The sequence below is a fragment of the Nicotiana tomentosiformis genome, chromosome 10 (genome assembly GCF_000390325.3).
Source record: "Nicotiana tomentosiformis chromosome 10, ASM39032v3, whole genome shotgun sequence".
Lineage (NCBI taxonomy): Eukaryota > Viridiplantae > Streptophyta > Magnoliopsida > Solanales > Solanaceae > Nicotiana > Nicotiana tomentosiformis.
The window spans coordinates 72,474,262-72,491,056 of record NC_090821.1 but is presented as its reverse complement, the minus strand read 5'-3'; the positions used below and the strand labels follow the sequence as shown (position 1 = coordinate 72,491,056).

Genomic DNA, 16,795 nt, shown 5'->3' with positions numbered 1-16,795 from the left:
CACCATCTGAAGGTAGCCCCAAAAATTTGAAAAGTAGTGAACGAGACCCCACCGGTCTCCAGAATACCCGTTGTCTGAAGCATCCGTTGACACTTATCCAGAAAACCTTGAGCATCCTCTGACTCAGCACCACTAAATGGTCGAGGTCGAAGCCCCTTAAATCTCTCAAGTTTCCTCTACTCATCATCTTCCAAAACAGGCACTACCTGGGCCTGAGCAGCTGCAGTCGGCTGGGCTAGTAGTGCCCCCAGTATCTGAATTCCATGTACTACCTGGTCTGGAGTACAGGCAACAGAGGTATGAGTACCTCCCCCATCCTGAGAAGTGGCAGGTGCGGCCTGAGCCGAAACCACCTGAGCAAGACCAGTGCAAACTGTCAATATCTAGGCCAAAGTCTCTCGAAGGCCTGGAATCTCAATGGGCACAGCTGGTGCCTGAGCTGGAGCAACTGGCGGTACTACAGGTGCTGCTCTAACCGCTGCACGAGCTATACCTCGACCTCTACCCCAGCCTCGGCCTCTTATGGCCATAACTTATGCACTGGTGGATGACCGTCTGATCCGATAGTACGTGTCCTCACCATCTGTGAGAGAATAGAATAACAGAAATTTAGTTTCCGAAATCAACAGATTCGCATGATATAATACAAGAAAATGAAATTTTCTAAAGGGTTCGGCAGCCTCTCGAAGATAAGTACAGACGTCTCTGCACCGATCCGCAATACTCTACTAAACCTGCTCATGACTCATGAGACCTATGCAACCTAGGCTCTGATACCAACTTCTCACGACCCAAAATCCTAACTTGTCATGATGGCGCCTATCTCGATACTAGGCAAGCCGACAATCTCAATAAACCACAATTTCCTTTACGTTTGAAAATATAATATATAAACACAATCCACAAATCTCGCAAATACCGATACAAACACTCCCAAAACTCGGTATCAATGAGTACATGGGTATCTATGCATAACCGGTATGAAAAATGTGGTCTATAATAATCTAAGACCAAATATAATAAACAAAAGGATAGGGAAGGAGAGACAAGGTCTGCGAAACATGGCAGCTACCTCTGAATCTCTGAAGAATTGACCGTGTGAAATAATCAACACCTTCTGTATCCGGGATCACCTCGATATGCACACGAAGTGCAAGGTGTAGTATGAGTACAACCAACTCAGTAAGTAACAATAATAAATAAAGAACTGAAAGTAGTGACGAGCTTCTCAGCTAAGTCCAAATACAGTACTTTCCAATATAAAAGAGTAGGCATGCTCTCAAGTTCAACATTTGATTTCACTAAAATTTCAAATCAAATTTGACCGAAACAAATTATAATGTTTTTCCGAAATATCCAAAATAGTGATATATGTCAGCTAAAATGCAGAAAATAATGAAATTAATGCATTCTCTCAGAGCAATAGTCACTCAGTCCTCCCATTCACTCCAACCACACAGTCACTCTTTCCTCACAGTCACTCGGCACTCGCACTCAGTAGGTACATGTGCTCACTAGGGGTGTGTACAGACTCCGGAGGGGCAGCCCGATCCATAAATATCCTCACAATTAGGCCCTCGGCCTCACTCAGTCATCAACCTCTCCAGTCTCTCGGGCTCTCAGAAATCATGATAAGCTGCCCAACAACAATGATATGATGCATCACTAATAAATAAGAGAGACTGAGGTATGATATGAAATGAATAAACATGACTGAGTGTGAAATTACAATTTGAACATATTATTCAACCACATAAATGACCCCAGTGGGTACCAATAATAACAACATATGTCTAAGAATGATTTATAATACGAGTCTCAGCTCAATTTTCTCTACCACATAGAGAATGTACTGGTATCAACAAATTATACAACTATACAGTTCCATGGAATTTGACAAAGTCACAATTCCTGCGGTGCACGCCCACACGCTCGTCACCTAGCATGTGCGTCACCTCAAAACCAATCACATAACACATAATCTGGGGTTTCATACCCTCAGGACCAAATTTAGAACTGTTACTTACCTCAAACCGTGAAATTCTTTATTCTGCTATGTCTTTGCCTCATGAATTGGCCTTTAAACGCCTCGAATCTAGCCACAAATAATTCAATTCAGTCAATAAAATTTATTGGAATTAATTCCATAAATAAATGCTAATTTTCCATAAAATCTAAAATTTAGCTCAAAAATCGCCCGTAGGGGCCCACGTCTCAGAACTCGATAAAAGTTATGAATTCCGAAAGCCCATTCAACCACGAGTCTAACCATACTAATTTTACCAAAATTCGACCACAACTCGACCCTCAAATCTTCAATTTAAACAAAGAAGGTTTCTAAATTTTTCAACTTAATTCACCCATTAAATAATAAAAACAACCATGGATTTAGTTATTTACCCAATATTGAGTTAAGAACACTTACCCCGTTGTTTTCTCTAAAAATCTCCTAAAATTCGCTTCAATCCGAGCTCCAAATCGGTATAAATTTTCAGAACTTAAACTCTTTGCCCAGTCATTTGCTCTACGCGATCGGGGACAAACACACGCGATCGGGAATTGGCAATTTTTCCACTACCCTGAAAAGACCCTATGCGATCGCGATTGCCTTCACACGATCGCGATGCACAAGATCCCAACTCTACGCGATCGCATAGAGCAACTGCGTGGCCTATCTTCCTCTCAAGTTCTCCTATGCGAACGCGGCATCTCCCACGCGTTCGCGTAGCACAGATTGGCCCAACCTATGCGATCACGATTGTCCTCACGCGACCGCGAAGAACAAACTCAACACTGCCTCAACAAGCCTACGCGATCGCACTGAATAAATCACACCTCTGTCCAACAAGCCTATGCAATCGAGGACCTTCTCACGCGATCGCATAGGAAGAAACCAGTGACAGAAAACTAGCATTCTTCAGCAGTTTACCAAGTCCAAATTTTGATTCGTTAAGCCTCTGAAACTCACCCGAGGCCCCCGGGACCTCAACTAAATACACCAACAAGTGCTAAAACCTCATACAAACTTAGTAGTTACCCCAAATTACAACCAACAACGCTAAAACCACAAATTCCAAACTACAAATGACACTGAACCTATCAAATCAAGTCCGATTGATCTCACATTTTTCCCACAAGTCATAAATGACATAACAGACCTATTAAATTTTCAGAATTAGATTTTGACCCCGATATCAAAAAGTCAACCCCCCGGTCAAACTTTCCACAGACTTTTGCCATTTCAAGCCTACTTCCACTACGGACCTCCAAATAATTTTTCTGACATGCTCTTAAGTCCAAATTCACCATACAGAGCTATTGGAATCATCAAAATTCAAATCCAAGGTCATTTACACATAAGTCCACATCCGGTCAACTTCTCTAACTTAAATTTTCAATTATGAGACTAAGTGTCTTGTTTCACTCTGAATTCCTTCCTGATCTAAACCAACTAACCCGGTAAGTTATAAAAATAACTGTAAAGCTTAAATTGACCAGTAAAGGAGGTGTAACGAACCGGCTGGTCATTTTGAAAGTAATAGCCACGATCCCCTATTTACTATTTCCCCAGTATCGTTTTATGCTTATGTGACTTGTCGGGAGGTTTCGTTTTGGTTTTTGGAGTGTTTTGGGACACATAGTCCCTAAATAGAGGTTTAAGCCTTAGGATTTGGGCTGTAGTCGGAACTGTGTGAAGACGACTCTGGAATGGAGTTATGTTGGTTATGTTAGCTCCGTTAGGTGATTTTGGGCTAAGGGGCGTGTCCGGATTGTGTTTTGGAGGTCTGTAGCTCATTTAGGCTTGAAATGACGAAAGTCGATTTTTTGGAGATTTGGACCGGTAGTGAAAATTTTGTTACCGGGGTCGAATTCTGATTCCAGAAGTTAGAGTAGGTCCGTAATGTTGAATATGACTTGTGTGCAAAATTGGGGGTCAATCGGACGTGGTTTGGTTGGTTTCGACATTGATTGTCGAATTTGGAAGTTTCAAGTTCTTTAAGTATGAATCGGAAAATGATTTGTGCTTTTAGCGTTGTTTGATGTGGTTTGAGGGCTCTACTAAGTTTGTATGGTATTTTAGGATTGGTTGATATGTTTGGTCGAGGTCGCAGGGGCCTAACGGATTGAGTTTGGGACTTATGCAATTGCTAGAGCTGTTGCACCTAGTGTAATTGCACATACGCGCTTTGGGTCACAGGTACGGCGTCGCAGAAGCGGATATGGAGCCGCAGAAGCGGACGCGCAGAAGCGGAAGAAAAGCACAGATGCGGGATCACAGAAGTGGAAGAGAAGTGCAAATGCGGGCTCGCAGAAGCGGCCCTTGTTTGTAGATACGGACTTAGTCCCCCTTAAGTGATTTTCACACCTGTGATGGAATTTCAGCAGGTGCGGTTGAAGGCTCGCATAAGCGAGATTTCAGGGCAGAAAAGAGGAAAAATCAAGGGTTTGATTCATTTCTTCATTTTTGGACATGGGAGCTCGGGAATTGGCAATTTTTCAAGGGATTATCAAAGAGAGCTTTGGGGTAACGATTCCTAACTCGTTTTTGGTTGTATTTCATTAATCTATAGTTGTTTTCTCCATTTAATTTCGGATTTGGATTGAAAAGTTGGGGAAAAGTTCCCTAACCAAATTTTTAAGTTTTGATTGGGATTTAGACATCGGATTTGGATAATTTGGGTACGAGTGAACTCGTGAGTGAATGGGTGTTCGTATTTTGTGACTTTTACCCGATTCCGAGACGTGGGCCTGGGTCGACTTTTTAGGGTGAATTTCAGAATTTTTGTTAAAATATTGATTTCATTAATTAGATTAGTCTATTATGGTTGTATTCATAATATGCAATTGTGTTTGGCTAGATTTGGGCCATTCGGAGTCGAATAATCTAAGAAAGGGCATTCTTACGGATTGATTGAGCTAGACTCGAGGTAAGTGGCTTGCCTATCTTTGTGTGGGGGAAATTCCCTTATGATTTGGAACTATTGTGATATGTGAGCTCCGTGTACGTGAGGTGATGAGTACGTACACGGGCTAGTTGTTGTAAAACCTGATTTTTTACTAAGCAGCAACCTGTTTTCCTTTTATTTTGAGGTATACCATTTTAATGAGTATTAATCTACTTTCATTCTTAATTGAGTTATTCCAACACGTGTAGCTATCCTGTTTAGTCTAATATCGCATGTCTACATGCTTTAACTGCTTACTTGAACTCTGTGAAGCATGCCTAGTTGATTTCCTACTTTTTCCTTGTTCTTTATCAGTATAGTCGTAGAAATCTTACTGTTAACTATTATATTTGTTGTTTGATATGTGTATTTACTTTTGAGACTACGAGGCGGTTCCTCGGTAGTTTTCCCTGCATATTTACTTTGGGATTACGGAACGGTATTCTGGGAGATCCCCATGTCTTGCATATTTACTTTGGGACTATGGAACGGTATTCTGGGAGATCCCCTTGTCTTGCATATTTACTTTGGGACTACGGAACGGTATTCCGGGAGATCCCCCTACACATTTACGTTTAGGACTATGAGACGGTATCTCAGGAGATCCCCTGTTGTATTTCTGTGTACTGAGCTGTTACCTTCTATGATTTCATTCTTATTAAATTTCAGTCTTTATTTTATTGCGGTATTTCATTCTATCTTGTTTTATTATATATTTACTAGTAGGGCCCCGACCTGATCTCGTCACTACTCGAACGAGGTTAGGCTTGGCACTTACTGGGTACGGATTGTGGTTTACTCATGCTACTCTTCTGCACATATTTTTAGTGTGCAGATCTAGGTGTTCCTTATCAGTCGCACTATCAGTGAGTCACGACAGCTTTGGAGACTTCAAGGTATATCTGCCGCGTCCGCAGACCTCGGAGTCTCCTTCTACTCTTCCCTATGTCCATTATCTTCTGTATTTTCTTTTTGTTAGACTCCGATGTGTAGAGACACTAGATTTTCCTTTTGTAGTTTGTGATTCATGATGCTCCGGGTTTTGGGATTGCTGTGTGCTTTTGAACAGTTGTTAAATTTATATTTTCATTTCATTATTCCGCAAATCTTAGGCTTACCTAGTCATAGAGACTAGGTGCCATCACGATGTCATACAGAGGGAAAATTGGGTCGTAACTAGTTGGTATCAGAGCTCTAGGTTCATAGGTGTCGTGAGTCACAAGCTAGTTTATTGGAGTCTCGCGGAGTAGTACAGAGACGTCTGTACTTATCTTCGGGAGGCTATGGAACTGTTAGGAAACTTTAACTACTTTGATTCCTTGTCGTGCGAAAATTATTGACTTCAAAAATTCTAAACTTCTGTATTCTATTCTCTCATGGATGGTGAGGACACGTACATGCGGATCTGATGAACAGGCTCCCGCACCCTCTGCTAGAGCCGCGAGAGGACGGGGCTGGGGTAGAGGCCGAGGACATCCATGTGGTACAGCCAGAGCACCCACAAAAGCTTCTATAGATGAGAGGGAGGCCAAGAGCTCCAGCTGGAGGGCAGACACCTGAGGTACCTATTTCTGCACCAGTACTCTAGGAGACTCTAGCCCAGTTTCTGAGCATGTTCAGCACCTTAGCTCAGGCTGGATTGATTCCACTTGCTCCTGCCACATCTCAAACCGAGGGAGGAGCACAGACTCCCGTCGCTAGTACTCCAGAGCAGCAAGTTCAGGTCGACCAGGTTCCATAGATTGTACCAATGCAACTGGTAGCTCCAGATCAGCCCGAGGTTAGGGCAGCAGCTTTTGAGGTGGAGCAGCTCAGACTTGAGAGGTATAAGAAGTACTACCCCCTACCTTCAGTGGATTGGCTACATATGATGCTCATGGTTTTCTGGAGGAGTGTCATCGTATTTTCCGTACTATGGGCATAGCGGAGATGAGTGGGGTTTCTTTTACCACCTTCCAACTTAGAGGAGCAGCATATCAGTGGTGGAGTGCTTATAAGTTGAGTAGTCCGGCTGAGGCAGCTTCACTTACATGGGCTCAGTTCTCGGATATGTTTTTGAGAGAATATGTCTGTCAGAGCCTCAGGGACTCATGGCGCGTGGAGTTTGAGTAGTTGCGCCATGGATCTATGACTGTGTCAGAGTATGCAGTCTGTTTCAGTGATTTGGACTGACATGCACCGACCTTAGTTGCCACAGATCGAGAGAGGGTTCGACGGTTTATTGAGGGACTCCACCCCAGTATTCGGATTAGTATGGCCAGGGAGTTGGAGATGGATATTTCTTATCACCAGGTTGTGAGTATTGCTAGGATATTTGAGGAAATGCTTTCCCGGGGTAAAGAGGAGAGGGAGGCCAAGAGGTCTCGAGAGACTGGTTATTATTCTAGAGCTCATGTCCCAACAGCTCGCCATGGTAGGGGTTATGTGAGTCGCCCCGTTCATTCAGCTCTTTCAGTCGCCAGTGGTGTTCCAGCTCTTTCTAGGCCCCAAGAGCCTTATTATGCACTGCCAGTATCTAGTGTGCCTCTTGTACGGGGTGTTCCTAGCGGCCAGTCCAGCAGACCTGGCTCGAGCCAGACACAACAGCCATGCCCTTCTAGAGCTTGTTTTGAGTGTGGTGACACTCGCCATATGGTGAGGGATTGCCCCAGGTTTAGGAGGAGTGCACATCCACAGACTTCTCAAGAACATCGTGCTCCACCGGGTCCTCGGGCTATGATTACAGCACCAGCTGCCACTCCACTTGCTTATCCAGGTCGAGGTGGAGTTCGGGGAGGTAGAGGTCGCCCTAGAGGGGAGGCCAGACCAGATATTATGCCCTTCCTGCACGTACAGAGGCAGTCGCTTCTGATTCTGTCATTACAGTTATTGTCTCGGTCTGTCATAGAGATGCGTCGGTATTATTTGATCCAGGCTATATATATTATTATGTGTCCTCTTAGTTTTCCCCGTATTTCGGGATTCTTTGAGTTCCCTTGTTTATATGTCTACTCCTATGGGAGATTCTCTTGTTGTGGACCGCGTGTATCGGTCGTGTTTGATTGCTCTTAGTGGTTTTGAGACCAGAGCCGATTTATTATTGCTCAGCATGGTGGACTTTGATATTATTTTGGACATAGACTGGTTGTCACCCCATTATGCTATTCATGATTATCACACTAAAACCGTGACACTGGCTATGCCAGGTTTACCACAATTAGAGTGGAGAGGTACCTTAGAGTATACTCCCAACATAGTTATTTCATTTCTTAAAGCTGAACGAATGGTTGAGAAGGGGTGTGACGCGTATCTAACTTATATGAGAGATGTCAGTATTGATACCCCTACGGTTGAGTCAGTTCCAGTAGTGAGGGACTTTCCAGATGTGTTCCCAGTTGATCTTCCGAGCATGCCGCCCGATAGAGATATTGATTTTGGCATTGATTTGTTTTCGGGCACTCAGCTCATCTCTATTCCTCCATATCGTATGGCTCCTCTTGAATTGAAGGAGTTGAAGGAGCAGTTATAGGAATTGCTTGATATGGTCTTCATTCGGCCCAGTGTGTCACATTGGGGTGCTCCTGTCTTATTTGTGAAGGAGAAAGATGGTTCTATGCGGATGTGTATTGATTACAGCCAGTTGAACAAAGCCACAGTGAAGAACAGGTATCCATTGCCTCATATTGATGAATTATTTAATCAATTACAAGGTGCCAGAGTGTTTTCCAAGATTGATTTATGTTCAGGATATCATCAGTTGAAGATTCGGGAGCCAGATATCCCGTAGACTGCTTTTAGGACCAAATATGGTCACTATTAGTTTCTTGTTATGTCTTTTGGGCTGATCAATGCCCCAGCAGCTTTTATGCACTTGATGCATAGTGTGTTCCAACCTTATCTTGACTCAATCGTCATTGTGTTTATCGACGACATTCTGGTGTACTCCTGGACTCGGGAGGATCATGAGCAGCACCTAAGGACTGCGCTTCAAACCTTGAAAGAAAAGAAGTTTTACGCAAAATTTTCAAAGTGTGAGTTTTGGCTAGATTTAGTGGCATTCTTGGGTCATATAGTATCGAGTGATGGGATCCAGGTGGATCCGAAGAAGATTGAAGCAGTGTAGTGTTGGCCCAGACTGTCCTCAGCTACGGAGATCTGGAGTTTTCTTGGTTTGGCGGGGTATTACCATCGATTTGTAGAGGGTTTCTCATCTATTGCAGCACCTATGACCAGGCTGACCCAGAAGGGTGCTCCATTTAGGTTGACAGAGGAATGTGAGGAGAGCTTTCAGAAGCTCAAGACAACTTTGACTACAACCCCAATATTGGTATTGCCTACAGGTTCGGGGTCTTATACTATATATTGTGATGCATCGCGGATTGGTCTCGGCTCGGTGTTGATGCAGGACGGTAGGGTTATTGCTTACGCGTCTAGACAATTGAAGATGCATGAAAAGAACTATCATGTCCACGACCTTGAGTTAGCATCTATTGTTCATGCCTTGAAGATTTGGTGGCATTATTTGTACGGTGTTCCTTGTGAGATTTACACCGATCACCGGAGTTTGTAGCATCTGTTCAAGCAGAAGGATATTAATTTGCACCAGAGGAGGTGGTTGGAGCTGCTTAAGGATTATGATATCACCATTTTGTACCACCCTGGGAAGGCCAATGTGGTGGCCGGTGCTTTGAGTCGCCGGGAAGAGAGTTTGGGGAGCTTAGCATATCTACCAGCAGCAGAGAGGCCCATGGCATTAGATGTTTAGGCCTTAGCCAGCCAGTTTCTGAGATTCGATATTTCTGAGCCGAGTCGAGTATTGGCTTGTGTGGTCTCTCGGTCTTCACTATTTGATCGTATTAGGGAGCGTCAGTGTGATGACCCCCATCTGCTTGTCCTTAAGGACACAGTCCAGCACGATGATGCTAAGGAGGTCACTATTGGAAATGATGGTGCATTGAGGATGCAGGGTAGGCTATGTGCGCCCAATGTAGATGGTTTACGTGAGTTGATTCTCCAGGAGGCTCACAGTTCGCGGTACTCTATTCATCCGGGTTCCACAAAGATATGTCAGGACTTGATAGCAGAGTATGTGGCCCGATGTAGAGTATGTGGCCCGATGTCTAAATTGCTAGCAGGTGAAGTATGAGCATCATCGGCCAGGTGGGTTGCTTCAGAAGTTGGAGATTCTGGAGTGGAAATGGGAGCGGATCACTATGAATTTCATTGTTGGACTCTCATGGACTCAGCGGAGGTTTGATGCAGTTTGGGTGATTGTGGACAGGCTAACCAAGTCAGATCATTTCATTCCTATGATGACTACCTACCCTTCCGAACAATTGGCTCGAATTTATATTCACGAGATCGTCAGGCTTCATGGCGTACCGGTATCTATCATCTCTGACTGGGGTACGCATTTTACATCACGGTTCTGGAGATTTGTACAACATGAGTTGGGTACTCGAGTTGAGTTGAGCACAATATTTCACCCTCAGATGGATGGACAGTCCAAGCGCACTATTCAGATACTGGAGGATATGCTAAGTGCTTGTGTGATATATTTTGGGGGTGCTTGGGACTAGTTCTTGCCACTTGTGGAGTTTGCCTACAACAACAGTTATCAGTCCAGCATTCAGATAGCACCATATGAGGCTCTGTATGGTAGGCGTTGTCGGTCCTCAGTGGGGTGGTTTGAGCCGGGAAAGGCTAGATTATTGGGTACAGACTTGGTTCAGGATGCCTTGGAGAAGGTTAAGGTGATTCAGGATCGATTTTGCACAGCCCAGTCCAGACAAAAGAGTTACTCGGACTGGAAGGTTTGCGATGTTGCATTCATGGTTGGAGAGCGGGTCTTGCTTCGGGTTTCGCCTATGAAGGGTGTTTTGAGGTTCGGAAAGAAAGGCAAGTTGAGCCCAAGGTTTATTGGTCTATTTGTGGTGTTGCGGCGAATTAGGGATGTTGCTTATGAGGTTGCCTTACCTCCCAGTCTAGCAGGAATTCATCTGGTATTCCACGTTTCTATGCTACGGAAGTATCACGATGATCCGGCTCATGTATTGGATTTCAGCTCAGTCCAATTGGACAAGGATCTATCTTATGTTGAGGAGCTAGTGGCTATTTTGGACAGGCAGGTTAGAAAGCTAAGTTCAAAGAACATTGCTTCTATGAAGGTTTAGTGGAGGGGACAGTCGGTCGAGGAGACGACTTGGGAAACCGATCAGGATATGTGCAGCCGTTATCCTCATCTTTCCACCACTTCAGGTATGTCTCTATACTCGTTCGAGGATGAATGATTATTTTAAGAGGGGGGGATGTAACGACCCGATCGGTTGTTTTAAAAGTAATATCCCTGATCCCCTATTTACTGTTTCCCCGTATCGTTTTCTGCTTATGTGACTTGTCGAAGGTTTCATTTTAGTTTTTGGAGTGTTTTGGGACACTTAGTCCCTAAATGGAAGTTTAAGCCTTAGGATTTGTGCCGTAGTCAGAACTATGTGAAGACGACTCCGGAATGGAGTTCAGTCGGTTCCGTTATCTTCGTTAGGTGATTTTGGGCTTAGGGGCATGTTCAGATTGTATTTTGGAGGTCTGTAGCTCATTTAGGCATGAAATGAAGAAAGTTGAATTTTTGGAGATTTGGACCGCTAGTGAAAATTTTGATACCGGGGTCGGATTCCGATTCCGGAAGTTGGCGTAGGTCTGTAATGTTGAATATGACTTGTGTGCAAAATGTGGGGTCAATCGGACGTGGTTTGGTTGGTTTCGGCATCAGTTGTCGAATTTGGAAGTTTCAAGTTCTTTAAGTTTGAATCGGAGGATGATGTGTGATTTTAGCGTTGTTTGATGTGGTTTGAGGGCTCGACTAAGTTCATATGGTGTTTTAGTATTGGTTGGTATATTTGATCGAGGTCTCACTTTTCTTCGTGAACGCGTGGCCTCGCTCGCATTCGCGATGCACACTGGCCCTCACCCTTCGCGAACGTGTCCCTTGCTTCGCGAATGCGAAGAACAAACTCTCGCCTGCCCAAGTTCCCCTTCGCGAATGCGAGACCTCTCTCGTAAACGCGAAGAAGGAAACCAGAGCTGGACACTAGCAATTCTTCAGCTCTTTTCCAAGTCCAAAATTGATCGATTAACCTTCTGAAACTCACCCGAGGCCCCTGGGACCTCAACCAAATACACTAACAAGTCCTAAAACATCATACAAACCTATTTGAAACCTCAAATCACTTCAAACAACTCTAAAACCACGAATCATACTTCAATACAAGCTTAATGAAACTTAGAAATTCCAACTTCTACATTCGATGTCGAAACCTATCAAATCAAGTCCGATTGACCTCAAATTTTGCACACAAGTCATAAATAACATAACAGACCTATTCAAATTTCCAAAATCGGATTTCGACCCCGATATCAAAAATTCAACTCCCCGATCAAACTTCCAAACTTAAATTTGTATTTTTAGCCATTTCAAGCATAATTTAGCTACGGACTTCCAAATACGTTTTCGGACACGCTCCCAAGTCCAAAATCGCCATGTGGAGCTAATGGAATTATTAAAATTCTATTCCGAGATTATTTACACATAAGTCAACATCCGGTCAACCTCTTCAACTTAAGCTTTCAACCTTGAGACTAAATGTCTCAATTCATTTCGAAATCTCTCCAAACCCGTATCGACTACCCCGGCAAGTCACATAATAATTATAAAGTACATAATGAGCAGTAAATGGGGGAATGTGGCTACAACTTTTAAAATGACTGGCCGGGTCATTGCATTTGTACAGAAAGTTATGATCGATTGACTGAAGGCTGGTAATGCAGTTTTTGTTTGCATGGCAGTGTGCATCACCAGAAATTTCTGATGCACCGGGCTGACTCTGGAAGTTTATATATCTCAATCTATAAGGAATCTGAAAATTATCATAACATGAAAGTTGTATCCCTATGATTCTAGTTTCCAGAAAGATAATCCATTCATCATTTAGATATTTGTACAGAAAGTTATAATCGATTGATTGAAGGTTGGTACCATAATTTTTTGCTTGAAAATTATGAGACAAGTCGCATCTCACAGATGCAACTTGCCTGGAAAGAATATATATGTCCAGAGTCCGATATTTTTGTTCATTTTTAGAGTTTTAGACCTCGGTTTTGGGCAATTTCAGAGGCATTTTTCACGAGTTTGAGTTGGGTAAGTATTCTTTGTCCGAAATTAGTTATATTTCATGATTTCATACTCATTCTCATCATGAATTCGTGAATTTATAGAAGAAAATTAGATTTTTATAAAATATTCCAAAAATAAAAATTAAAGATTTTAAGCCAATCAGATGTCGGAATTCGATAATATTTGCAAGGTTGAACTCGTATCGGAATGGGTATTCGGATTTCGTGAGTTTTTCCGGGATTCAAGACAGGGTTCCCACTGTCAGGTTTTGAAATGAATTTCGAATTTTAATCCTGAAAATTAGTAATTTCATATTGAATTAATTCCTACGATTCATGTTGAGAATATTGAATTATTTGTGATTAGATTTGAAGCTTTCAGAAATCATAAATTATTTTGAATCATGAATTAATTATTATATTAATTATTTTTCTCATATTTCTTGCTCAATATTATGCCTTGAATCCATGCTATATTTGCTACATGCTTATTTGATTTATGTGACTTGATTGTTACTTGACATTTAGCATACTAAATATTAAATTGTCTATACAATTAAATGCTACTTGTCATCACTTGTTTCTAAATAAATCATAATTATTATATGTTTGTTGTCTTACAATTTCATATTAATTGTTGCATTTATTGGAATAATTTCTTTTATAAGAATTGGTAAATTATATTATTGAGGAGCGGGTTGCACGCCGCAATAGAAATGAAAGTGAATATATTGGTGGAGCGGGTTGCACGCTGCAACAGAATTGATTGAAAGTGAATATATTGGAGGAGCGGGTTGCACACCGCAACAGAATTGATTGAAAAGATATATTGACGATCGGGTTGCATGCCGCAACAGAATTAAATGAAAATGAATATATTGTGGGATCGGGTTGCACACAACAACGGAATTGAATATAAATATATTGTGGGATCGGGTTGCACACCGCAACGGAACTTGATTTAAGTAATAATTGGTTATGACTGCCGAGTTGGCTTGATTGTTGATATGATTTACCGGTTTAATTTCTATTCATGTTCTCCTATATTGTTGTTATTATTATTATTGCGCACAGATTAATGTAAGTGACATGCCTTAGCCTCGTCAATACTTCGTCGAGGTTAGGCTCGGCACTTACTGGGCATATGGGGTCGATTGTACTCATACTACACTCTGCACTTCTTGTGCAGATACCGGAGTTGGTCCCAGCGGCGTAAAGTAGATGTGCTCGGATTCAGCTATCCACCGGAGACTTGAGGTATAGTTGCACGTCGTTCCCAGCTCTGAATCCCCATCTACTTTATTTTAGCTGTGTATTTTTGTCAAACCGCTTTATTTTCATTCAGACCCTTATTTGTATTATTCTAGTAGCTCGTGCACTTGTGACAACAGTTCTAGGATGGTATTTTGACATCACTATTATTATGGTTTACTCACTTTATTTAATATTTTCTTCCATTTATTAGTTTCTTTATTATCAATTAAATTAAATTGATAAACAAAATGGTTAAAATTATTCTAACGTTGGCTTGCCTAGCAAGTGAAATATTATGTGCCATCACGGTCCCGAAGGTGGGAATTTTGGGTCGTGACAAGTTGGTATCAGAGCACTAGGTTACATAGGTCTCACGAGTCACGGTCAAGCTTAGTAGAGTCTGAAAGATCAGTACAAAGACGTCTGTACTTATCTTTTAGAGGCTATGGAGTTTAGAAAAAATTTCACTTCTATTCTACTTTATCATGCGATTTTATTCTATCATTGGTGATTGAATTCTTCTATTCTTGTCCTCTCACATTTGGAGAGAACACGCACTGTGTCTACAGCCGGACAGGAGCCAGAGCCCCGGTGACAGCTATGACTAGAGGCAGATGTTGAGGTCGCGCCAGATGCCGAGGTAGAGGAAGAGGCAGAGCTCAATCTAGATATCGAGAAGCAACACATGTAGTATAACTTCAGGTGGATTTAAAAGCGGAGGTTCCAGCTCAGACGGTACTTGTTGGACCATTTTAGGTTCCGAAAAGATTCATAGCTACTCCAATACTTCAGGACGCTCTAGTCCATTTGGTAAGTCTTATGAAGGGTGTGGCCCAAAATGGTACATTTCCAGTGGCACCAGCCATCTCATATGCTGGGGGAGGAGCACAAAATCCCCCTACTCCAGCTCCGGGGAAGACAACTCTCCAGTATCAGGCTCCAGTAGCCCATCCAGTTGGAGTAGTTCAACCAGTTATTGCAACACAGGCCGGTGATAGGCTTGCTTTGTCTTTTAAGGCTTTATTGAGGTTGGACAAGTTTACCAAGCTATTTCTAATCCATTTCAGTGGTACACCTTTTGAGGACCTACGGGATTTTCTTGACCGCTGCTATGAAGTATTGTAGAACATCGGGATAGTCGAAAACAATGTGGTTGATTTTGCTGTGTTTCAAATGACTGGTTCCGCCAAGAGGTGGTGGAAAGGTTATGGATTTACTAGACCAGTTGGTTCACCTATACTTACTTGGGAGCAGTTCTCACAGTTATTTCTGGAGAAGTTCCTTCCTATCACACTGAGGGAGAATTACTGCAAGCAATATGAGCGTCTCCAGCAGGGCAGTATGTCGGTCAGTCAGTATGAGACCCATTTTTTGGATCTAGCACGTCATGCTCTTCTTCTACTTCATACCGAGAGAGAGAGAGAGAGAGAGAGAGAGAGAGAGAGAGAGAGAGAGAGAGAGAGAGAGAGAGAGAGAGAGAGAGAGAGGAATTTCATTGATGGACCCGTTCAACCTATCAAGCTACAGATGGCCAAGGAGATCGGGAGTGAGATTCCTTTTCAGACGGCTGCTAATGTCTCTAGGCAGATCGAGATGGTTCTCTCACAGGAGAGAGGGCCAGTGTCAGATAAGAGGCCCCATCATTCCAGTAATTTCAGACGTGCCTCATCTGGGGGTAGGAGTACTTATGGTAGGGTTCATCCTCCCAGGACATTTTATTCAGCACTTCAGACTTCTCACGGTGCTTCAGGGAGTCAAGGTCTTTATGTTCCTTACCCTGGACAGTTGCCGCGCCCCTTTTGCTCTCGCAAAATTGGGTTTCGATATGTGACAACTATTTTAAGGAAGTATTAAATGAGGAGAGTCACCACCTAATGGGTTTAAGGTGCGTTAGGGAACCTATTTGCAGATAACTCTGGTTTAACTAGTCTACGCCACCAAAGATCGGGTAAAGGCTCAAATTACCTCGAAGAGAAGGTGTTAGGCACTCTTCGAGGTCCACAACTGCGGGTCACGTCCGAATTCGAATTATATGAATTAGTCAGATAAACAAAGAGAAAACAAGAGGTTTAGTCAGTTATTATCAAAAGTCCTTGAATAAACACAAATAATTGATTTAAAGACAGGATGGGGGGGTCCTAAGTTTTTTAGCCTAAAGTATCACCCCGTGTAACATAAATAATACTTCGTAACTCCCTCGAGATGGGGTGCTACTAGTATTATTCAGTGAGCACAGACTATCATCTCCTACTACCCGATTACTATCTTTAAGTTATTACCTAAAGTGCACTAGTTGATTCTAAATCGTGTCGTATGTGTGCACTACCCGTCTCATACCTATGGTCCAGGAGGCATTTGGACCTCTATTTTGGGTGGTTCTAGACTTGACTTAAGCTGCTCAGAAAATGTTAAAACTATGTGACAGTTCAAAAACATGTAGCACTACA

At 42.6% G+C, this 16,795-nt stretch overlaps 2 protein-coding genes across 2 annotated transcripts in view; one reads left to right on the top strand and one right to left on the bottom strand.

The window, feature by feature from the left end:
* Positions 1 to 16,795, bottom strand: part of LOC104107305 (putative late blight resistance protein homolog R1B-14) — a 168,035-nt gene that overhangs the window by 109,623 nt on the left and 41,617 nt on the right. The window lies entirely within an intron of this gene.
* On the top strand, positions 15,522 to 16,202 carry LOC138900385 (uncharacterized). The gene has a single exon (XM_070187124.1). It carries the CDS (start codon positions 15,522 to 15,524, stop codon positions 16,200 to 16,202), a length of 681 nt encoding a protein of 226 aa, XP_070043225.1.